The 26991-nt window shown below is 33.8% G+C and overlaps 1 protein-coding gene and 1 long non-coding RNA gene across 5 annotated transcripts in view; one reads left to right on the top strand and one right to left on the bottom strand.

Annotated features, from left to right (window-relative positions):
- LOC143257071 (uncharacterized) overlaps positions 1-26991 on the top strand; it is a 110016-nt gene that overhangs the window by 67546 nt on the left and 15479 nt on the right. The window lies entirely within an intron of this gene.
- Positions 7521-26991, bottom strand: part of LOC143257070 (latrophilin Cirl-like) — a 100580-nt gene continuing 81109 nt past the window's right edge. For 2 of the 4 annotated variants that reach the window (XM_076515222.1, XM_076515223.1), the window contains 4 exons: positions 22846-23014; positions 19246-19395; positions 16605-16677; positions 7521-16331 (listed from right to left, as the gene is read on the bottom strand). In XM_076515222.1, coding sequence (XP_076371337.1) covers positions 15589-16331; positions 16605-16677; positions 19246-19395; positions 22846-23014 — 1135 coding nt within the window. In that variant the 3' untranslated portion in view covers positions 7521-15588. Of the gene's footprint in view, positions 16332-16604; positions 16678-19193; positions 19396-22845; positions 23015-26991 lie in introns of all 4 variants that reach the window. The other 2 variants (XM_076515225.1, XM_076515224.1) reach the window with 2 other exon arrangements.

The raw sequence follows: 26991 nt of genomic DNA on the forward strand, positions 1-26991 counted from the left end.
ATATGAGTAGATTTACTGTTAGCGTGCTGGGCTGCGCAATTCCAACTTTCGTATCGCGATATGGTGATAACCACGATTCGAATTTACCTTTAAAAAAACAAACAAAATGTTATAACTGTGACTGTTAATATGTACGGTGATGTCAGATGCAATTATATTTGTATTGGATTTCACAAATAGGTAGCAGTGATATTATTGACTTATTATTCTGTTATACCGTTAAGCCAAGAATCAGGCATTACTGACTGGTTGCCACCCTAACTATTAGCTTGTAGAGAAAATTATATATTCAAAAACGGCTGGTAAGTGTGACAGCTTATTAAAGGCTGCTATAACTGATTTGAGGTTATTACTGAGGCTTAGACATAGATACTACTCAATTTGAACTGATGACCATAAGAGCATTTGGTTTGTTTCAAATTTCTTGCAAAGCTACACGAGGGCTATCTCCAATAGCCGTCCCTAATTTAGCAGTGTAAGGCTGGAGGGAAGGCAGCTAGTCATCACCACCCACCATCAACTCTTGGGGTACTTTTTTATCAACGAATAGTGGGATTGATCGTCACATTATAATGCCCCCACGGCTGAAAGGACAAGCCGTGCACAGTTCAAACCATATTTGTTAATTTGTTAATAATGAAATGTCGGCAAGTTCAAAGAGAAGTTAATACTTTCCTAATAAGACATTATACTAAAGTAAATTCTCATGTACTTAAAAAAATAAAAAATAACAGTAAAACTAGATACAAGCATGTATGTGGCATGGTTATTTACTTGTAGTTGATTTACTTTTACTCTCAGCGACGTCTTGATTTTTTCCTGTCCTGATCTTAGTGACGCATAGTTACGTGTTGCTAAGGCCAAATACTCATACACGTAAATATGTAGGGTAAGATTACATGGATACACTATGCATTTTAATGTATGTACATATTTACCTATACATACACATATATATTATAATATAAACTGTGTATGTATATATTTTTATATATTAAACGCACATGCTGCAGCATTGAAAATAATTTCGAAAACAGAAAATAAAATAGGTATAAATTGTAAGTACTATGGGTTTGTTCCTTCTGTTGATATAGAAATTAACTGCACAAAAAGACGATAACGTGTTGATAGCTTACATTGTAACTGGTTGAGCCCAAATGACCAGACAGTGTCGCATTTTATATCAATAAAAGTACAAACCCTGATGAAAACATTTTATGACGGTTAACGTATAGCATCAACAGTGAAGCATTGTGGGAGGTCAATACAAATGCGGGCTGCAACTAAACAAATAATATTGGAGGTAAGTATAAAATGGATGTCACAATAATCGCTAATAAATACAGGCTTGTATGTATCCATCATTTGGAAAAAGATCCGTTAGCAGGGATTTACCTTCAAGCAAGAAAGTGATTCTAAACGTGCTGCAAATATGGTGAAACGACACCTGGAGGTATAAGAGGAGGAGGGAACTCTCACAACCTTGACTTGACCTGCACAAAGTTTCTGTATGAAAATGTTTAAGCTGTATGTGCTTATACAGAAATCGAGAAGGTCAAAAACAAACACCAAATAATAATCCGTGATGACGAGAAAACCCACTTGTAGAGAAAATTATATATTCAAAAACGGCTTGTATTCGCTCCGCTACTAGTGCCTTCTCTACCCATATCAGCCACTTTTAAATATACAACACCAACTAAATTAGATGAATTTCGAGAAGTCATATAGGACATATGGGTCAATATTTCGCAATCATACACTGATAAACGTGTGACAGCCTGAAAGAAACTTCACTACACTGCTCAAATATAGAACACAGGTGTGTTATTCAACCTATTCGATTTTCTATCGTATTTTCATTAATAATATATTACACTGATGATAAATTAACTATTTAGTTACAATTGCTCGTGTTTCATATTTCCTGTAAGTATATCACCTCTGTGTTTCCATAAGTATTTCCAATACTGAATGTATGTGAATGTGTGTATACATGTGTGAGTGTATGTATATATATTTTATTCAAAACTCGATGTTTTATTGTGGACGTGAAACGTCATGTTAATAAATAGTTGTTTACCAGAAGTAATTCACTGATTTTAACTTCAATGTTTGGAATGTTTTTCAAAATATCGATACTTCATAAAATACACAGTAATTTCCATCTCACACCCAGCGTCGTCACTGAAGGTAATCTGTTAGATTAAGTTAGACATAGAACAACACAAAAGGAATTACCAAGTAGGCTTAATGAGAGTTAATCTTTTAATCATTTAATCTTATATTTTAAAACATTTATTATTACCCTAATCCACAATAATAATTCAATAACTGTCCGAGTACACACGAACATTATCTCGTGTATAATATAGAGAAACAAAAGCAAATATAGGCACACCTAGATCTATACAGGAATTTTGAGGTTTGTTCACGATTTGAACTTTGTATTTAGAGTGTATATAGTATTTAAAAATCAGATAGTTGTCTGCAAGGTCTATATAAACAAATTGTACTATTAAATAAAATCATGTATGCTTTATATAGTATTGAGTTATAAGACCGTTGTCTCCAACTTCTAGGTAAACAACCTTCCTTATCAAGTGAATGTATTTATGATGTATATAGTATTCAGAAATAAAAACGTTGTCTACAGAGTGTACATAGACAACTTTCACCACTAACTGAATGAATCTAGGCTATATATACAGATCGTGTTTATAATAATTAGTGTCATTCGGATGATATCGTAGACCAGTTAGTGACACCTACATCTCGTAAGGTGAGTAACATAAATGTTTTATGTTGATTTTATTATTTTCACCGCAGGGAAAGAAATTACAGGATTTTATGGTTCTAACTCTGTATACCTGTTTTCACATCAGAAAACATAAAATATTTCCATATAGTTTAGAATAAACTTATTAAGGTTTATGTTTGTATTACGTTAATTTGTGTTTGTTGCTGAACCTAGTGGGTTTTATGTGTTGTAACCAAAACAGGGACCTAAACACGAATTTTAGTGTTACAAGTCTGAGCCATTAGAATGGATAATCTATATATATACATATAATGTTTTGATTTACTTCTTCACCTTAAAGCTACAACAAACTAATGGTAAAGATGATGGAAATGGCTTTTGTTTGATCGCTGTTAAAGACAAAGTTACACAATGGTTTACTGACGTCGAAACCAGGTTTTGAGTGTTATAAGCTTACAGGCTAACCATTCAGCCACTAGAGAGTTTTTAATAACTAGTTAGAAACGAAGCACAAAGTATTACTTACGAATATGTTAATTCTTTTTACGAACGAAACAGACATCAACATATTGATTCATTTGTGAATTACTGACTGGTCATTTATTTAAAAGTTAAAACAAATACTCTCTTTTGAAAATTATACATCAATTACTGCTTCATCTGTTATTCAAAAATTAAGCGTTTCGTTTGTTTTGTTGATATTTAAAGTTGTTTATTGGGTTATTGTGCATTGACCACTGAAGGATTCGAACCCCAAATTTAAGCATTATATACGATCAATCTTACCGCTGTTTCTCCTGCATGGCAGGCCTGGTATGGCTTCTTGGTTAGAGCACTTAACCCACAATCTGCAGGTAGAAAATTTGAATTCCCTTCACCGAATATGCTTACTCTTTCACCTGTGATAACATTACAACGTCAAGGTCATTCCCACTATTCTTTGGTAAAAGATTAGCCAAAGAGTTGGCGGTGGGTGATAACGACTAACTTTCTTCCTTCTGATCTTTCACTGCTGCATAAGAGATGGCTAGTCCCGGTAGCACTCGTGTAGCTTTGCCAAGCAAAATAAAGCCCTCCAGGCAACAAACAAAGATAGAAATATCCGAAATAAACAAGCTGTGATTGTCTAAATATTTAAGGACCACACAAGCAACTCTCACAAACTAATCACTTATTTAACAATCAGAATCAATGTAGTTGTGAGGAATCATTAATGAAATACAATGTGTGAGACAGACTTATTAATCTTGTGGAAGTTGTGTTGATGTAAGTTTTAAGACTGACGTAAAGGACAAAGAAAAAATTGAAAACAAACCTAAACTTGGTGCTATATATAATATCATTACTAAATAAGTTAGAGCTGTTAAATCGCTACACCAATGTTTTATCATTATAAATAATAAGTGAAGGTAACGGCTGTGCTGTTCTTACAGTAAAGCCGCATCGGGCTATCTTTTGTGGTCTTCGGGGCAAAAAACATTTGATTTTGCGTTGTAGATCTGAAGACCGTTAATAACGGGAACTTTATTACAAAGAAAGATTAATTTGGGTTGTTTGGAATTTCGCGCAAAGCTACACGAAGGCTGTCTCCGCTAGCCGTCCCTAATTTAACAGTGTAAGACGAGAGGGAAAGCAGCTAGTCATCACCACCCACCACCAACTATTGGGCTATTTTTTATCAGTGAAAAGTGGGACTCAGCGTCACATTATAACACCACCACGGATTACGAGTCGAGCGCCTTAACCACCTGGCCATCCCGGACAGCAAATAAAGAACTAAAACATTCTTAACAGCTATATCAAATATGTTGGGGTCCATCAATGGCTCAGCTATAAGTCCAGAAGCTTGTAACGTTAAAAACCGGGTTTTGATTCCCACTTGTGGACACAATTAACCGTTTTTGTAGTTAACAATAAACGAACAAATACTTCGAATTTTATTTTTGAAATTCGGTTATTTGGTTGAGTGGAGAAAGAAAAACCGAAGAACGTATTTTGGTAATAGTACGTTTACAATTTAGTTATAATAAAAGATATATAATCGAAGAAAATTATTCAATGTGAGTATATTGCACGTGCGATTTATTTGAATATACTTGGCTTTCGACTTCTTCATTGTTTTATAACTAATAATCGTTCTATTTCATAAGTTTCGTAGTTGTTGTTTTTGTTAAACGTTTCTTCGACGTGCTTTGAATTTCTTGTTAAATTATGTCATTTATAATCTGTTTGTGCTTTACTTAATTTGAAAATATCTAGGTTTTGCGGCGAAACAGTTTCTACAAACTGTCTAGAAAATCAATATACACTTTCAGCAAACAAAGAAAGTCCGGAATTAGTGCACTTGTCTCACCTAGAGCTAATTGCAAAGTGAATACGATCGTCTTCATTCTTTCTATAATTAAATACAGAGGGAAAGAAAACAGTAGGGAAGTCCTTGTGAGAGGTGCAGGCTCAAGACTGTCTGGTGTTCGATGTTTGTTGGTGCTAAAGGTAGAAAATAGTTACCAATCAACAAACCAGAACATCGAAAGCTTTTAAACAACATCCATTTGATATTTATTTACAAACACACCTCCACACTAGCAGTATCACTAAGCCTATTGAGTGTTGGAGCCTCAAGGTCTAAATGACAGATAAATTAAATATTTAAAAAGGATTAGGTTTAAAGGAACTGAACTCTTCTTACAAGGACAAGCTTATTTTATCTGTCTCTAAAGTATTAAATTTCGTGTTTATAAAGCGTAGAGGGGACAAACTAGCATGTAACATCATATGAAAGAGGTCCAGTATGAAAGTTTGTTTGATTTTGAATTTTGCCCGAGGGCTATCTGCGCTCGCCGTCCCTAATTTCGCAGTGCACGACTAGAGGAAAGGCAGCTAGTCATCACCGCCCACCGCCAGCTCTTGGGCTACTATTTTACCAACGAAGAGTGGAATTGGGCGAAAAGAATTCGAACCCGCGATCCTCAGATTACGAGTCGAGAGTTTAGAAAAGTGGCCACTCACACCAATAATTTTCGTGAAGCTGCATAAGGTTATGCGTTTGCAGCTCACTAATATCTCGAACTAAGAGACTAGAAAGGAGGCAGCCAGTCAACACAACTCACCATCTAGTCTTGTGCTATTTTTATTTGATCAAATAATTGAACTTAACCATAGCTCAGGTAGCGCAATGTTCGTCTTCAAACCAATGGAAAGCAGAGAAAGATGTATGCTTAGATTTACAGTCCGGTCGCGCTAGTCACCACATTACGAATAAGGATTTGGCTTATAAAAAATGCCTTTGTTACGGTTATTATACTCTTTTTCATGGATCGTACATTACAGGTTATAAACTTGTATAGACTCGTAACTGTTGGTTCAATTAGTCATAATGCATCTGTTATTTTTAAAAGAAATAGCTATCTTCTGTCTGCAACGAAGAGGACCAAGTCCCTGATTTTAGCGTTGTAAATCTGAAGATTGTAAATAATGGAAATTTAAAAATGTAAGAAAAACTACAATATTCTGAATATTGTTCGGTTTAAAATATTTCTATTGACAAAAACAGTGAACTTTGATGTCTATTTTTTTTAATCTACCATCTGTAAGGTAGGAAATTATATTTACATTTCTAATCACGTTAGTGAACTTATTCGATTTCACTTTTGTCAAAGGTCAGCGCTCAGTACGCCCCACTTCTCCCTGGTATGCGTTACTTCTACAGGCCAGCATTGAGTCTTACATATGTTAGGGGTCAAGGGATGTAGACTCGGGGCTGATGGAAGAAAAGAGAGTCAATCATCCATAGACCTCTCTACCACGACCAAATCCTCCTGACAATGTTAACTCTTAAATAGGTTTTTGAAACCAATTTAAGTGCTTGTGTTTCATTATGTTAACTCTGAGGTTGTAAATCTGATTGGCGAACAGGAATAATAACAAGGGATAGAAATGATATTCGAGGTTTGTATGATATTATATCACTGTATGACTGATATTAATTTCTTTAGTAGATCTTTACAGTTTCCAGCCAAAACAATAAGATATCACGTTTTATCCAATGTTATAAGACGAAACCGGATAACATTCGTAATAACGTTCTTGACGATTCCACAACATCATGTATTAAACCTAAAGTTTATATGTCCAATGTTTCTTAACATTCTACAGGTGTGGAATTTTTGTGTTATTTTGAGTAATCAAATTTTCATCTTTCCATATGTACAGGCCAATTCATGGTTTATCGTCAAATGTATAACTTTAAACAAGTTCTTTACGGAACAGTAACTGAATATCTGAAGATTATTTCTCTTCTCTTACAAAAGCCAAGGATTCTGTTCGTTTGAAATAATCTGTTACAACAGTTATGTCAGTAGCGTAGCTGCGCTATTTTAATTTGTGTTTCATACACATTATTCAAACGTTCTATCAGTTTCCATTGGGAACTGATTTTTTTATTGAATTATATGTAAAATATTTGAATGAACCAAAGCGTTTTGGATAAGATAATTAAACATATGGTAAGTAATGAAACTGGATTTATTGTGTTATGTGTACGAAACTTGAGTGAATCAAAGCGTTCTGGGTAAAATAATCAAATATTTTATAACTATAAAGCTGAATTTATTGAGTTATGTGTACAAACTTTGAGTGAATCAAAACGTTCTGGATAAGGTAATCAAACATATTGTAACTAAAAAAACTGGACTTATTGAGTTTATGTACAAATCTTGAGTGTATCAAATCGTTCTGGATTAGATAACCAACCACATTGTTATTGATGAAGCTGGATTTATTGAGTTATGTGTACAAAACGTGAGTGCATTAAAGCGTTCTGGATAAAATAATCAAACATATTGTAACTAATGAAGCTTGAAAAATAAATCACATAAGCAAAAACTTCACAAATAAGGTACAATATTACGCAAAGCTTTAATTACTGAACAGGACTGAACACTTAAAGTTTCTTTGAAATGATACCAACACATAACTCGACGAAGATGCTCAAAAACTGAAATTTATCTGTGAGAAAAAACAAAACGGAAGTGCGTACTTATTAGTTTTAAGCTGTCAACTTGTTTCCCACGTAAATTAAGATTACGATGAGATAAAACGCGTTATTTTGAACTTTTCATCTCTAAGATGTGATATATGATACAGTATAAGTTTTTAGAAAAATAAACGGTTTAGCTACGAGGATAAAAAACAGTATTATATAATGGAAATGAAAGGAAATAATAAACTTACACATACTTATACATAACATATTTCCAGTCAGTTTGTTACAGGGTATTGTCGCATTACTTTATGTAAAGGTTGATTGATAAAAGTATGTTAGGCCTAATCTATGTAGTTTTTCTTTTTTTTTTTTTAACAAGGAATTCATAATGATAGGTACACGTTGTTTGATGGGTGTATATTTTCTATCATTACAATGGAGCCTGTTCAGTATTAAACCTGACGACTATATTTTTTTCAGTTAGTGAAGTAAGTCAGTTAATGACATTTGCTGACGTTTGTGTCTTTCTATCACAACTTTATCTACGCGATAGTTACGTTTCATTGTGTATTAATAATAACTGACATTTCAGTCCAAAGTTGTGTGTAGTTGGATTCACTAGACAGACTATGTAACTCTTTCACCGTGAAAAAATGCAAAATTTCCATCCTCTTTGGTTGGTTATTTTGAACTTGAAGCGAAACTGCATGAGAGTTATTTATGCTAACCGTACATAATTTGTAGTAATAGACTAGAGTCAAGGTAGTTTAGTCAAAAGTTACAAAATATCGTCAACTTTTGGACTGGTTTTTACCAAAGAGTAGTGGAATTGAACGTCACATTATAACTTCCCTACAGTTAAATGGGGGAAACATGTTCAGGAATAGGGTCCGAACATGCGACACCCAGGTTGGGAGTCGAGTACCCTACTCACTATGTCATATCTAGTCTAAATCGCCAAGAACTGTTGCTTTATTTTTTGCATTCACATAATTTTAACTCTTAAAATCCTATGGAAAACAGAATCCCAGGAATGACAGGTGTGATTTTTAAACATGGCGTCCAATAAATTCTTTGAAAGTTTGAAACTGTAGCATTGATATACTTTATAAGGAACATAACACATATATTGTAAGTGTGTGAAACGAAAACCTTCCCTACTAACTAAAGAAAACATGATAAACATATCCATATGTTTACGTAGTATACTTTTGCTTGTGTTAAACATGGCCTGTTTTTCATTTATGAGCGAAACAATACATTCGTAATCAATACAGAAATCATATACTGGTACTAAAACATTTTACACAACTCATCAACGTAAAAATACATTCACAGCCAATATATATATGTATATATAAACATGCTTCTACTAAACACAGTTTTGACAACTCTTAGACGTAACAATACATTGGCTTCAATGCCAAATATATATATTTATTTATATACTAGTACCACGCATAGTTTTGTAAAGCTCGTCGACGTGGTATTAAACAGTTTCTTTGCAGCTCATTAACGTAACAATATATTCATAACCAACAGAGAAACACATACTGGTATTAAATAGTTTTTCAAGGCTCATTATTGTCACAATATATTAATAACCAGTATAGAAACGCATATTGTACTAAACAGATTTTCACAACTTATTTACGTAACAATACACTCACAGTAATAGAGAGAAAGAAACAAGTTGGTATTAAACAGTTTCTCATAACTCATTGACGTAACAATATATTTATTGTAATAGAGAGAAACAAGCTTGTATTAAACAGTTTTTCACAACTTATTGACCTAACAATATATTCATTATAACAGAGAGATACAAGCTGGTATTAAACAGTTCCTCACGATCCGTGATGACGAGAAAACCCACTTGTAGAGAAAAAATATATATGTAAAAACAGCTGGTATGGGTTGAGAAAATTTTTTATGTAGAGGAAAAAAAACTAGTAACAAAATATGACATTCCAGTTAATACCAAATTTATTCAAAAACCAGGCACAAAACTAAAGTCTATACTATGTAAAAACTACACTGACAAACACCACACCAACATTATTTATAAAATACAATGTGATAACTGCTACGACTTCAAAATTGAAGAAACAAGTAGAAAACTGGAAACCAGATTCAAAGAAAATAAAAAGTTACCTTCGCACGTTTTAGAACACTGCAAATCCAATAAACACAACATAAACATAGAAAACACCCAAATACTAAATAAAGAAACAAACATAAACAAACGCAAAATTAAAGAAGCCTTACTTATTCAACAACTCAAGCCCAAAATAAATGAATACAAAGGAACACATTTATACCTATATTAATAAATATAATCAAACATCTAAGCACGCCTTCTACATTCCTACACTCAATTACACAATCCCCTTCAAACATGTGGTCGCTATCGGTCAGCTACCTCTTTCTTTCTTTGTGAATCTGACGATGACCGAATAAGGTCGAAACGTTGTTCGCTCCTCTACATAAATTTTCTCAACTCACACCAGCCGTTTTTACATATACAAGTTTCTCACAACTTATTGACGTAACAATATATTCATAATAATAGAGAGATACAAGGTGGTATTAAACAGTTTCTTACAACTTATTGACTTAACAATATATTCATAGTAATACAGAGAAACAAGCTGGTATTAAACAGTTTTCTCTTTCACAACTTTTTGACGTTATCCGGTTCACTACGGGCTTAACTTCCGTAAGTTGCCTATACAAACATAAACAAGCACGTCAACAGGGTTTAGGGTTATTCCAAATACAAAACAAGTTCAGATTAATATGCATTAGAAATATGGAAGAACAAATAATTTTAGACAAGTCCTTCCCCACTGATAAAATGTTTCAACATATATACATATATTATACAGTGGTATAACATAATTGCTCTTGTGGAGAGATTAATACAACGTGTCGCAATTTTATGAAATCTCACGTGCAAGTAGCAAATGAATTGTTAAACATTTGACAAAATTCTTAAAATTATCTTTGAGAGAAGAGTATTGTAGGATGAGGTTAGTTATGCTGACGAAGAGATAGATGAGACTAGAGAAACAGTTCTGTGTGTTTATTTAGCTTTCAAATTACATTTTGGAATGGAATGAATCTTTTTTATGGTACCGTAGGAAAACAAACTAGGTCAGAAATTCCTAAAATACAGGTATGTTATTATTATTTCTAAACTATTGACCAGAAAGAAACTGGGCAGCCAGCATTACCTACCGATGACGTCTCGAACTCTGGACCTTTCGCTACATTGTTCGATACGGTAAATACAAGCTCACACTCGATGTGTTAAAATGGTATAGTGTAATTAAAAAATATTCCACGGGTCCCCCGATCATCCTAAGTACAGTATTAAAATATACAATAATAGTTTCTTTTTGTGTGAAATAATTCGAGAAAATAATTTTCTCGCCGAGTAAAATATGTTATAAGACGAACAAACAGAGAATTTTTAATATTCGTTATTGATTACTTATTGGAATGAATCTTATAAAGTTCTCGAAGTGGACTGAAATAAATGTATTTTAAACCTAAATATTTAGTACTCACTACATTTATGGTGCAAAAAACAAATGATATTCGAAAGCCAGTGTTTGTTTGTTTTTGAATTTCGCGCAATGCTGCACAAGGACTATCTGCGTCAGGCGTCCCTAATTTAGCAGTGTAAGACTAAAAGGAAGGCAACTGGGCTCCACCACCCGCCGCCAAATCCTGAGCTACTCTTCTACCAACGAATAGTAGGGCTGATCCTCACATTTTATAACTCCCCCACGGCTGAAAGGGCGACCATATTTGGCCTTACAGGGATTCACACCCGCGATCGTCAGATTGTAAGTCGAGCTCCCTAACCATCTGGCCATGCTGGACCAAAGCCAGTGTTAAACGAACTTTGGATGATCACGTGCTAGGAGTTTATAAGACATACTTTTTGTTATGTGTTTCAATTCGTAAAATGTTTATTGTGTGACTGTTTACTATTTGGTATAGTGCATTTTTTAAAGTCATTTTGTGCCAGCACTTAGTCAGGCAAGAACCTTTTAAGTCGCTTACTTAATTTTTGTTGTTTTTATTTGCACTACTGGTATGTAAGAGTTACTACTACATAATAATTAAAGTAAATTTGTACCAGCACTTCAGGGCAAGCCCTCCACTGAGACAGCAGATAATCCTATGTATCGTTGCTATAAGAAAAAAACACACACACAGACTTCAGGAAAAAATTATGCAAGTTAGTTTTACAAATTCTACGTTTTTGTATCAGTGGTGGATAAAAGAAGAAACTCAGTAGACACAAACGATAAATATAATAAGTCTCGGCCATGTGTATTGTAGGGAAACATTTTACGACGGCTTTATGAATTTAATTTGTATTTCTTAGTTTTCTTAGATTTTTTAAGAATTCGCATACCACAAATAATATGGACGAACCATATCGGTCTGTGTACTTCTAGTCCCAGTGCGAATCATTTGCAAACAGTTGTAATTAAGTGATTCAAAAAGAAAACTCGTAAGGCACAACTCTTGTTTTTAATCCAAACGCACATATCGAAATACAAAGTATCTTACAGCGTTTTTTTAGCGTTCTTTAAGCCTAAACTAGGTATAAAACAAACTGAACTAATTACCGTAACCACACTTTTCAGCAGCTTTCACAAAGTAATGTTAATTTCAAACAACTAAATCCATGAAAACAAAATTATTTTGCGAAGCAATAAAATCATAGATTCCGTTCCTTTCGGAATGAGAACGGTAAAAAATGATTCGTAGAACCAGTTGAGAAACATGTTTTGTTATCATTGAGGAGAAACATTTATTAAAAATATCTTTCACTTTTTTTTTTTTGCGCAAACCTACACGAGTGCTATCTGCACTAGCCGTTTCTAACTGGATAGTATGAAACTGGAGGGAAGGCAGTTAGCCATCACCATCCACCACCAAGTTTTGGGCTACTCTTTTACCAACGAATAATGGGATTGACCGTCACTTTACAACGTCCCCACGGCTGATAAAACAAACAAGTTTGATGTGACAGGGATTCGAACCAGTGACACTCAGATTGGGAGGCGAGCGTGCTAACCACTTAGCCATGCGGGGCCTATCTTTCACTTTTCAGGTATTTTTTACAACAACCCACAAATGAATCGCGCGTAAATTATTGCACGGCACAGAGATTAATATTATTGTCTTCTGATAAAAGCAAACTACCCACTTCTATTAACCTGATAACGAGTATAGATAACTAACCCTACTTTGGAGACATATCCTCAAAACATACAACCACTTAATTGTGCTAATAAATCATTGTTTCTTAATTTATTGGTATGTTATCAGTTATTCATTTTACCTTACAATGATGATTTTGTAACATCTTGTGTTAAAAAAATACAAGATAAATTATTGAGAAATAGTAAAAACAACTGTATATGTACATTTTGGTGATCCTGGAGGGTCAGGTAAATTTAATGTACGATTGGCAAAAGTAATTTTATTACTCACGTGAACACCACCTTGCACTTGTCAAACTCTGAATCAGACTGACTTTGGCTATTCATAGACATATATTGAGTACAAATACTTTTATAACATATATTACTTGTACATACATACTAATGAAATTTTGCCACATTTTGTGTAGATATGCGTAATAAGTTGTGAATTATAAACAACGACCCCTTTCCATTACAGTCTCGGCTGATTTCCTATTGCTTAAATACATTTTCATTAAGTTATTACTTGTGAAGATTAGAATACTTTTTCTCCAGTTAACATTTTCGGTCATAACCCCAATAAAACCTCCTGATGTTCGGCTAGCTAAGAACATTTAGGTTAATCCTAAATCCATAAATTAAGCTAAAAGTGCAAAATTATCTCTATAGTGAAAGTAAAACAGTTAATACTAGTAAAGTTAAAGAAAGAATAGAGAACATCAAGTCACTTAACACACAAACACAGCTATGGTCATTTTAATATGATGTAAGGTACACGTATATACTTTTACCTTTGCCGTACATATTCAGGATATTTTCTCTCAGCATTACTTACATATGCATTGCCAAGAAGCCAGTAACGATAAATGATGTAAATTTTTCCGTTCATGTGTCTGGAAACTCATGAAAACACAATAGCACTGTTCGTATTTTCGATTGCGAAAGAGATAATTAATAATAATAATTTTTATGAAAGACTTCAAGATTCTAAGTACTAAAAATAACTATGTTAAATTTCGTCAACTATCCAAACATTTCCTAATAGATTTCACTATAAATAGGAAAACACAGAATACTTCAGGGCACACCCGGACGAAAATGTTGATAAGCAAAACATATATTCCTTTTTTCACTTTTATGAACATTTGGTAAAAACAAAGAGCTGGGATCTATCAAAGCTGTCCCCCAGGTGGAACAGCAGTATGTTGGTGGACATGCAACACCAAAATCTGGGGTTTAATTCCCCACTGTAAACACGGTGGATAACCCCAATGTGGCTTTACTATAAAAAATCAAAAACGAACATACAACAAAGCTAGAATTATTTTAACAGTCACTATAATATTGAGTGTTTTATTCTTAAAATACAATATAATCCCAATAAACACATTTTCACAAACACCGATAACCTGTTTCTTAAAAGCACAAAATCACAGACGATCTTAAAGATAAATGACAACAGGATTTTTCTTTCTTTCGAATAACGCCTAGGAAAGACTAGGAGGGTTCATCGTACAGAATACAGCTTTCGTAACGCCACTTCTACAGTAATGACGCTACACGATGAAAAAAAAACCCAACAAAAACGTGTTTCAAGCTCAGCTCAGTTTATGTTTTATTTTCTCGTCTTCGTCAGGGTTTTCACTGAAAGTCTAATTTATAAAATGGAACTGCGACGAAGGTAATAAAAAAAGCATATTGAAAGCATAATTATACGTAACAAGAATGAGTCTCAAATATTAGAGAATATTAAAAACGAATGGCTGTGATCCAGAAAATGTGAAAGATAAATGAGTTAATCTCTGTGAAATAAACGTAACAAAATAATTTCACACAAATTAAGTCCACGTAACGTAAACAATAGTAAAACGTATACGTACGACAAGGATGTGGCGAAGAGGGTACCATGGAAACATTACATATACACATTTGGATTTATATGCATGTAGTAGGTATTCAGGGCTTATGAATGTATATTTTACATGTTAAAGAGAGAAAAAAAGTAGTGCGCGTCAGTTAGTATATTAGTTAATATTTTTAACATAGGTATGTCACAACTAGTGATGTTTACAACTGCACGTGTTACCGATTGCCAGTACTGAAACTACTATACGTAATAGCATTGATTTATAAAACGTGTAATTTACATAAATATATATATATGTAAATTTTAACGAAAAAAATGGAATTACCGTAAACGTTTACATTAATATTCAAATATCGACAGTTTGGCACTAATTATAACATCGGTTAACTTCCGATTAGTATGCTCAGCCCCCAAATTTGTTTCGAGACTGTTCACACCCACTGCCTTATATGTATCCATTCTATATTTCTATCTGTTACAGTTCTCAGGTAAAATAATAAAATGTGAACAGACAGTGAATCTCAGTAAAAATAGTGGGATTGACTGAAATAATGTCATTATTTTAAATTAACTTTGTGTGGTGTGACACATGCCTTAATAGGGACCTTGAAGCAATTTGATTGGCAAATTGTTTAGGGAAGTCAATGTAAATCCAATGAGGATTAATTCCCGAATTAACTTTGTTTAAAAATTATTTTTTGGATTACTGGAGAACTTCTAACACTAAAGGCTAGTTTTATTGGTATCAGTTTTTCAGATTTGAACTAAGTGTTGTGCTATCACTTTGAAACTTGAAAACATTTGAGAAAGCTGAACTCTTAGATCTTTCGGAGGTTTTAAAGTTTGGTAAGCTTTGTAAACGTTCGCTCTCTGGCCTTAGTTCGTGAGACATAGAACTCGTGTTGCTGTCGTGTTGGCTCGAAGGCGAAGACGATAAAGAAATTACATCTCGATCGTTTACTAAGCTGTTAAAAGAACGTTCCGAATCTGTTGGACTATTGATTCCGTTGTACGACACGCGAGGGCGTATATATCCGTCTCGAAATAAAGGCAAATGTCGTGGTCGAGAAGAAGCTGGTAATGTGGATTTTGTGGTGTTTTCTGGGCGTAAGTCGTGCTGTTTCATTGGCTGTCGTTCACAGGTGTTTCCAGGAGAGTACGAAATAGTAACTGGTTTAAAGCAATCAAAGTCATTGTTACATTCAGATGTTGCTCTCGGTTTGCATCTGCAAACGTCCACTGTCGATTCACCATCAGTGATTTGATATTTATGATCCAACTTAGCATAATAAATATTCGGTGTATATGAACAAATTCCACCAGATGTAGCTTCACTCAGGAATCTCTTTGACCCTCGGTCACGTTCTAGATACTTCTTTCTTGTTGAAGGCGTCGAGAATGAGTTGTTGTTCTCACCGTAAAATTTAGACCCAAATTCAGTCACATGTTCATGAACTCGAAGTCCCACCATGGGAATAAATGGGAGATCTGAAAAACAAACAAACAAAAGAGACGAAAACAGACTAATAGTGAAAAGTGAACAACGGTTTGATTTTTTTTACAGTATTAAAGAGTAAACAAAAATCAACAGATATATTCCCGGTTGTTTCGGATCGTTTTCTGTAGTTAATTTTCTTTATACGTGTTTTAATACCTACTTTATAGCAAACCTATTCATCAAACAATAATACAGAATAAATCGTACTTTAAAATTGTATCTTTCTGCTAACATATTTGACAGAATCCTAAAACAACAGTTACCTGGTGAATCCAATATTTTGACCTGTTTTTCCCTTTGTTGACTTTTTGATGATTTCCACGACCCCTGTGTCAACTGCATAAGTAAAATTATTTATGTAATTCTTTTTTCCAGTGATAATTGTATATAAAATGATCTAATTTTCCAAATACTAAAACACGTGTCGATCTATCTGACTGTGGAAATGACAAGTTTCTGAAAAATTGAGACCGTGTAACTGCAACAGCTGAGTAAGTTAAATTAAAAATATTTTGAAAATGCTTCTCAGCAACTCACGGTGGAACGCAACGTATAAGAATTACATTTTGAATTTTGGGAAAGGCTTAACAGCCCTTTCAGATCTCAAATATTCATACACTCAAATCATAAAGATACGTTCAGTTCGAAGATTTAGATATTCCTATACAAAGGAATTTGCTGTAATTAGTGACTTTGGAAAAAAAAGGGATCTTAAATACCTTGTGGTACCAGAACCATACATAAAGAGAAATGAAACATGTCGTACCTCAAAAGTAGTTAGCAAAGCGTAAGTTATCCACGAGCACAAAGGTGAGTGGCAAAAGCCATCTACGTGCATCTTGTAACAGTACGCAGTGTAATATAGAAGTATCTACGTCTCTAGATGCAGCATCTATGGATTTTTGCTCCACCACACTGCTGAAAATGACGCTGATAAACCGTTATCTTTATGCATTAAATGGGCTATTGAAAACATAAAGGACGGCTGGTGTGCTTTGGGCATGACAGATTTACAACGGATCATTTTTTTTTTTTTAAGACAGCTACACTGTTGAGCTATCGGCAAGATGTACGGTCACACAAGAGCATTCCAGGCCGTGGCGACATGGGCTGTAACGATGTAGTGAGGTTCCGAAATCGTTTTACTGTAACATACTCAGCTTCTGTAGTTATTTCAAAGCTAAACATATTGATCTTGAAGCACAATTATAATGAGCTTATAACAGAACACAATAGAAAATATAAAAAACACACTAAATCTCGCTGAGTAATTGTACAGCTTATAAAAGATAATGTTTTTATATAAAATTAAATACAGAAATATGAAAAGTCCAACGTAAATTTTGAATAGTTTAGGCACACAGAAGAAATGTGCATCAGTTGTGAAACGTCTGAACAGCTGAAATGAGAATTTGATGACTGCTACGCTTAAACATGCTACGCTATGTATTTTTTATTGTTTTCAATATAAAATTACTTTTCTAAGTTTTTAAGTGAGGTTAATTTTTTGAAAGATTTGCAAAAATTTCTTTTTAAAACCATATAACAATAAAAGTGTTAAAACCCGTACCAGTCATTCTGAGATAATATAACAATCAATTGAAAACAACATAGACAACAACTACTGCGGAATAAAATGTGAACAACAATAATTAATATTTTCGTAATGTTTTAGCTCTATCCAAGTTCGATTACTGGCAGATACTGTAATGAATTACAATAAGTGAGATCAGTTAAAACACAATGGGAAGGTTATTTGGGATGATTTATCTGTTTGTGAAAACCGTCCCTACTTTAGCGGTGTAAGACTAGAGGGAAGGCAGTTGGTTATCACCTCCACCGCCAACTCTTAGGTTACTCTTTTTACCAACATATAGAGGGGTTGATCGTAACATTATAACACCTCCAACGGGGATTCGAATCCGCACCGTAACCACCTGGCCATATCAGGCCTTGTTTGGGATGAATTGGACAAAAAGAAAAAATACGTAAAGGGAATAATATGAAAAGAATGCTATTTAAACCATCCCTCAGTGGTACAATGGTATGTCCGCGGACTCGAAACTGCGTTCCGGTACACGTGGTGGGCAGAGCACAGATAGCCCATTATGTAGCTTTTTACTTAATTCAAATCCATTAATTGTTTAAGAACTAGAAATAAATAAGTCTGGATAGAAACAGATGAAACATAATCTTAAAAAAATCTGTAAAAACTGGCTGATCTTAGGAAAGAACCAAGATTGTATTAATTTGTCTTAACCTAAATGCTAGAAAATAAACATGATGTAAAGGTGACTAGCTCTAGAGGCTGTGAAATTTGATTGGCAAAGTATAAAAGCAAATCATAACCAACAACAGCTGTGATTTGCAAGTAGGAGAAATAAAAACGATTAAATTTCAGATGTAAGAAGTCAAATGTATCTTGTTTATTACGCATCCAATGAAAACAACTAGATTTGAATTATATAGTTCGTAGACGTTAAATCTCTTCCATGTTTATATACATACATAACGCATTCATGCTTTAACAACAACGTAGAACTCAATGAGATATAGGAATTGAATAATGTACACAGTGTATAGATTATAAACCCTAACGTTTGTTTTAATCGTTTGAAGTACTGCAAATTTCAGTTAATGGAGGTGGTGTTGGGCGATAATTAATATGTCAATTTGAAATTGATGAACACAAGAGTTAGGAGGAGCAGTTATGAAAAGGAAATCGCAAACACTTTTTCGATTAGCTCTTGTTACAAAGCAATAAAGGTAGAGGGAGCCACAAGCAGACATTTTCAACCAGGTCTTTGTTAAAAAAAAAAGCAAGTGGTCATGCCATAACTGGACAGTTATACCTGCACATACAGAAGAAACGGTAGAAGGGGTGAGAAGTACGAGAGTACCCACAATGTGTTTTCCGCTGATGGCACTAGGGGGCGGTAGTGTCATCAGTCCGTTGGCTTGTGTGTAAAGGTTCGACTGACTGTCGTGAGGTTTTCGACAACATTCGGTTAGCCATCGGGAGCGACAATGGGTTTCCTTCAGCCATTTTCTTACCTAAGGCATAAAGATATTAAAAAAATATACGGAACGTTATCTCCGTGATTTCTAATACTTATATTAAGTATATCGTCTTATTTTGTTTATGTGGCAATTTATACGTGAAGACGCATTGCATAGTTATTAGACATAATGTAATTTCATGACTACATATGTGCAGAAATACTTAAATACAGTTCTTAATACGTTTTAAAACTTAACACCAACGAAGTAAGAAAAGAAACCCCAAATACAACAGGTATTGTATGAATTTAACAAATACAACGATTAGTCAAAGGTATTTTGTTTTCTACTAATAATGAAACGTAGGTAATTACGTTTGACGTAATATCAATGCTTGAATTTTATGTAAGTTTTTCAATTTCTTGGTACGGAGTAGATTGCAAACAGTTTAACGGTACTTTTTTCTTTTGCGTATCAAATTATTTCTGTGCATGCGCAATCGGTTTTTTGTTCAATCGTTGTACATTTACCTAATTTATCTAACTAAAACTAACACTTTTGTAGATACTGCATCTAAAAGTACCAAAAATGAAGATATAATTTTAAGATTATCACTCCAAATAACAACAAATATCCAAGATGGAAGGTATCTTGTTGCAATTGTCTATTTATTTGTTCTACTCGTTTGATATGCCGTTTATTTATTGTTGTTTTTTGTTAACTGGACTTTGCCAAAAGTTTTCCAAGAGCTATACAAGTTACATTACTCGATTCATTCTTTACCTACCTTAAATATCTAGCCCTGAATTGCGGAATTATAAGCTATCCATCTACAACGTAGCCTGGGAAACTTGCTTTTTCTTATTCTAACAATGAACACTCAAATACTGGGTTTTATTTTAGCGAAGCAGTAATAAAACTGTCATCTCTAGCGAATATAAAATCAAAAATCTGGGGGCAGGAATTTAGGTTTAAAAAAGTCTCTCATGTCTTAGAACAGAGTTCTGGGGCCTGGAAGACAAACTGGGATGGTCAGAAACATTTTTTTTTCTCTTCACCACCCAGCACGTTAAGGGATTAAGTGCCAAACGAATTTGTAAGGAGCCGCTGGTCTTAGATTAGATATAAGAATTTAGGGCGCAACTGTGATTGGTGCGCGGCGTAAAAAAGATGCCCACACACTCGCACCGGGAAAGCCAAGGAGAGACCGTCGTTTTGCAGTTGGTATGGAGCATATGAATAGCGCAGTCTTCGTAGTGTGAGGAGGGGAAACGCAGACTGTGTGAAAGTAATTTTGTTTTGAGAGATTTTACAGAATTTTAATAATTAACTATGGCTATCAAGTCGTATTGGTTGGTAGTGACTACACTATGCAACAAAAATTTATAAATAAAACCTTTTAAGCAAACAACAGTTTTTGAGAATGCCTTATAATCACAAATATAGTCTCTATAATTTTAAAAAGGATACAAATAGTTAATTGCTTAAATATGACACAAAACGTTTCTCACGTCAGTTATTTCATTGTATATGTAAATTACGACAGGATTATACTGTAATGAACTATTAGTGTTGTGAAATTTTAGTTGAAAATTACCAAACTATTGTTCTATCCCTCCCTATTGGATCGTTTAAAAATACATGATTTTTTGCTATCTTAATTTCTTATCAGTAAGTACAGTAATTGTATATTATTATGCAATATTTCTCTTTATATTAAAAAAACAATAACTTTTGTTGTTTAGTTACATAAGTTTATCTATTTTGCTCTTTAAACAGATTGTCTTGCGTCATTGGTATTTCCTGGAAAGTATCACCCAAACAGAGAAGTCAACTGTTTACAATAAAAAAAACCATAAACACTTTACTAGTTGTTGTGTAGATAAAGTGAACAACACATTGTCCGCATCATATAATTACTTACATCGCATTCTTTTGATTGAATATAGAAGATTATTGATAAGAAGACTCATGTTATAAATAAACACTGATCGCTAATGATCTATTTATGAAAATCTAAAGGTTAATCTCTTCGTGGAATGGCGGTAAGTTTACGGACTTACGATGCTAAGAACTGGGGTTGGATTTTCCGCGGTAGACAAAACAGATAGTCCGATGTGGCTTTGCTCTAAAACATTCAATCGAACACCAAAGCTAGAAGTTTATTTTTGAAGCTAATGTTGCTGTCAATATTGAGTGTTTTATTGTTAAAATACAATAGACCTTCAATAAATTCATTTTAATACGTATCGTTAACCCGAATCTTAAAAGCACAAAATCACAGGCAATAATTAGTGCTTTATTAAAAACCAGATATTACTGCTTCCCTTTAAATGAATCTGAGAACTGGTGTATAATACGTGTTATATGTATGTATATAAAGTGTGTTTCAGAGATCTGTAAAAAATGTAGGAGGTTGAATGTAGTAGTATCGTGTCTACCATTTATAATTTCTACATCTGGTGTATGTATTTTTAACTTATTAAAGCATGAATATGTTGTATGTTTATATAAACGTCAAAGTGATTTAGAATTACCGAACTAGGTGATTAAAATCTAGTGTTTTCATTGGATGCGCAATAATCAAGACACATTTGATACAGTAGATGTGTATTTTCATACATTTTCAACATTCGCAACTGGAGACAGACTTGTCTCAGAAAATAAAATAGAATGCAGACGTGTCCAGTCATGGAAGCATTGCTTGGGATTGGTATTTTTGAATTGCACAGCAATTTGTGCCCTGGATCCTTTAATCAGTTTCCTGACATTCCAGGAATTAGGCCAAAGTTTGAGCTTCGACAAGTTAGGGAAAAGGTCCTTTTTTTTTTTTGTCTGTTGTGAACTCCCCAGTGGGTACTTTTCATTAAACTTCGCGACTAGCTACGTTAGACATGTCGCGATTTTGTTTTTAATTTTCTAATATTAAAAGGTTTTGGGTTACAATGTAAGAAGTCTATGTTTCACATATTTGGTTAAGTCAAAAATGATATAATGCTGTTTAAGTTTCTTTCGTCCTGTTAAGCGTATACAAAAATAAATAAGACACGAATTCATTATCTGTTCCTTAACTGAGTATATTACACTGGTATCGTTACCGTTTATCAATTGGCATCGTTACCGTTTATTAATTCTTTGCAATTTCATTCCGATTTAATCTTGTATTTAAAGGGTTTTGGTCACATATCTGATCAAATAGGTTGTTCATGTTTTTGTAGACATGATTGGTGCAACAGTTGTAATCTTCTCATACGAAGCAGGGCGTTCTTTGCGGTTCGCACAAAGTGGTTCTTTGTGGTGGGTTGTGACGCTTAAAATTTAATGCTCGTGTCCGTAAAAATAACTATGCTTTACACTTTGTAGCAGTTGGTGCGTTATAAGGGTAACGGACAAATCCAATTGTTGGAGCTGATTCTGGGTAGGAACAAAGTTTTCAGTGATGTGTGAAGGATAGGGATAACCACAGAAGGGAGATAAAATCAAAGAAAACTATTAGAGACATACCTTGGAACTCCTGAGACAAAACTCAACGAATATCACGACACCTTGAAGACTGTTGAGAACAGCGAAGATATACCCCGTCAAAGATGTCTTCCACAGAAGAAACCATTGGGCTGATCCCCAAGTTAAACACAGCAAGATAAGAATACAAGCAGATTGTCGACACCGAGACCTAAACGCAAAGTTAGACATACATTACCTCAGTTACAAATTATGAATCATTGCAAAGCTCTGTTAAAAAAAACGTATTCTAACACATTTACTGGTGGAGAGTACGAGAAACAACACGTGATTAGAATTGATTTAGCCATAACCATGTGTGGTTATGTCAGTTTCACTGCCTGTAACTGAAATAAATGTCAGTGAATGATACATCTTTTGTTTCCTGCTACTATTAGCGTTTATATTGATTCAGATACAAACAATATGCAATATGAGTCTTACTAGATATCAGTGTTGGTAGCGTTTCTAACTCTACATTTATCGACTGATTGTTTGAAATTAAGCACAAAGCTATTTGTGCTCTGCTTACCACGGGTATCGAAACCCAGTTTTTAGCGGTTTGAGTCAGTAGATATACCGCTGTGCCACTGGGGGACATAACCCTATATACTTATTCAGTATGGTTATGATAATAAAGTTGAATAAAAGCTGTTTATCCATATAAACCATACACAGTTATGTTATACAAAATAAAGTTATTTATTAGCATATTGTATACAGGTCTTGGCATGGCCACGTGGTTGAGGCACTCGACACGTAATCTGATGGTCGCAGGTTCGAATCCCCATCGCGCCAAATATGCTCGCCATTTCAGCCGTGGGGACGTTATAATGTGACGGTCAGTCCCACTATTGGTTGGTAAAAGAGCAGCCCAAGAGTTGGCGGTGGGTGGTGATGACTAGTTGCCTTCTCTCTAGTCTTACACTGCTAAATTAGAGATGGTTAACGCAGATAGCCCTCGTGTAGCCTTGCGCGAAATACAAAAAACAAACAAACTTTCGGTCACATTTCCTTATTTATAACGTGAAATTTGTGATGTAATGAATGCAAGTTTGTAGCATTTATGAACATTTATTAATAAATATTTCTGGATGTTAAACATAATTAATACTACAGTACCTTTAAAAATTATGATAAATGTTCAAAATATATCACAATCTCGAACGTATGTACTCCTTACTCTTCCTTTAACTAATTAAAGAAATAATATTTTCATTATCTACTCCCTCTGCAATCTAAAAACAAAGCGAATTTCAAATATTAGATACCTTTCTCTTTTTTTTTATATTATGATTTATAGATACTTCTAGAAGTAGCCTGCCACAGTTTTTTTAAAGCAACAATATATATAAACTCTCACCTTAACGCGTATTCATCACATTATAGTTTGTTTGTTTTTTGAATTTCGCACAAAGCTACTCGAGGGCTATCTGTGCTAGCCGTTCCTAATTTAGCAGTGTAAGACTAGAGGGAAGGCAGCTAGTCAACCTGACTATTCGTTACTAAAAGAGTAGCTCAAGAGTTGGCGGTGGGTGGTGATGACTAGCTGCTTTCCCTCTAGTCTCACACTGCTAAATTAGGGACGATTAGCGCAGATACCCTTCTTGTAGCTTTACACAAAATTCATAAAAATAAACAAAACAATATGGTTATATGAGTCATATTAACTAAGTTTATATAGCATTAGGACTAATGTTAAAACTGTTGTTGACATTTTATAATCAACTTTCTATATTTTTTACTCGTTCTTTTGTGAATAATATAGTTTCAGATTTTCAATATTATGCTGCCAAGCAAGTATCCCATATTACATCTAGAACATCCAAACATCCTTGTTACTAAACAAGGGTATTGCTACATAATGTCACGTGAAATAACGACAGTGTATGCCTAACGTTACAAATTGCATAAAGACTTCAATCATTTCTGTTTAATAAGATCCCACATATAAACAGAAACGAGCTCATCATTCATCCTTGTTTCTGTTTCAAAAGCGCGAATAGTTTGTTTCTTAGTCCACTCTTGTTTGACACTCTACTAGTTTATATAGTTACACTTGTCTATTTTATATCACAACACCATAAGAGCTACAGGTTAGAATGTCTTGGTAAAACGACCGATGCACAAAACCGTCTGTACTATTTGTTTCATGTACACATATATATTTCTTCCATATATTCCAAAGTTAAAGGTTAAAGATACTATGATATTTTTCCATACTCTGTTACATGGACATTTTCTTTTATTTTTCCCCATTGATTTATTCTCTAATTTAGTATAATTGTATAAAATTTTCCCATAATATTTAAGACTGAGATTTACCCCTCCAGATATTCATGTTATTTCCAAATTATTATCTTACGTTTCTTACTCTGGAAACCTTCACCACTTAGAACGAAATTAAATAGATGATATTATAATTAACTGACAAATTTACCACGTGTTTGGTTTTAACATAATAATATTGTTGGTGAACACTGTTTAACCTAATGTGTATTTAAAACATAATAACTGTCGTTACTTGTAACATGGTTTCATTTGACATCGATGTTTGATACACCAATGAACTCTTATTGAAGGCGTATAAAGTAACATTTTAAATAATTAAATCAATCTAAGCTGTATGTACTGTGACTATCAGTTTGTTTTCGAAAACAACTTTTAATAGTTTCCCAAAACATACCAAAGGAAATTTATTTGTTGGGTACAACGTATGGTGTTGAGATTATAAATAGTAATTAATTTTGTTCATAGGTATCTCTAACTATTTACTTTGTCTTTTCACAAATACTCGCATCTTTCTTTTAGCTGTTCTTCAGTATAATCTTAGAACTTTACGTATTTATTCTTATCGCTACACCTAATCCCCATAGTTGGATTGATTTTCATCTTGAAATCGTCCTATGTTTTCATTCTTTGAATATTTCCTTTCTAGTGAAAATAAACATGATAAAGTAGTTCTTTTTGTCTCACCACTTTATCATATAATATCAATTTATTTTGATTTATTATTAATTTACTTCATAAATTAAAGGTTATTATGTTATAATTTCAGGCCCCTGCATGGCCAGGTGGCTAGGGTGCTCGATTGGCAATCTGAGGTTCGTGGGTTCATTCCCCGTCACACCAAACATGCTCGCTCGTGTAGTAGTTTATATTTTTATAATTTCCAGGGAGAATGTTGAAAAACCTGTCATTTCATCGTGTTTTTATACTTTTCCATTTCAAACTGGAAGTTGAAATTGAAGTCATAAAGTGAAGAAAAATGAGACAATAGAACACGATCTAATAACAGGAGATTATTTTCTTATTTTTAAACATCTTATAAAATTGTTTGTTTGTTTTGCATTTTGCGCAAAGCTACACGATGGCTATCTGCTCTAGCCGTCCCTAATTTAGCAGTGTAAGACTAGAGGGAAGGCAGCTAGTCATCACCGCCTACTGCCAACTCTTGGACTACTCTTTCATCAACGAATAATGGGATTGGTCGTAACTTTATATCGCTTCCATAGCTGAAAGGGCGAGCATGTGTGGTGTGACGGGGATTCGAACCCACGACCCTTGGGTTACGAGTCGTATGCCAAACCGGGTCATCTTATAGAGATCAGAACGTCATCAACCATTGTTTTTACCACTTCCATTTATTAAACGTGATCTTCCAACCCACCTTTAACAAATATTAACTTCGCTGCTGTGACGCTGTTCTAATTATTTCTTTCCATATATACTTAATACGTTATGCCAAGCTTTTATAACCTTATTAAACGAGTATGCAATTAAATCATGACGCTGTTCTATAGTTTCATTTCAAATTTATTACAGTTTTCCTAGAAATATAAGAACAGTTTTTATACATAGATTTCTCCTAATCTACATACTTATTCTATATGCATGTTATTGCACAAGAATAAATGTGTTACACCGTAATTTGATATACCAAGAATTTCCTAATTTACATATTCATGTAATGTTTGAATACTAATATCTTCCTTGTGTATGCTACAACATTAGAAAACAACAACAATTGATACACCATAGTTTGATATACCGAAATTTTAATGAATAAAAGATTTTCAAATTGGAAATTCGCATAACTAATAAACAAAAGTTGACCAATTGTTTTTGTTTTAATAAAAATGAACTTAT

The sequence above is a fragment of the Tachypleus tridentatus genome, chromosome 7 (genome assembly GCF_004210375.1).
Source record: "Tachypleus tridentatus isolate NWPU-2018 chromosome 7, ASM421037v1, whole genome shotgun sequence".
NCBI classification, from domain to species: Eukaryota; Metazoa; Arthropoda; class Merostomata; order Xiphosura; family Limulidae; genus Tachypleus; species Tachypleus tridentatus.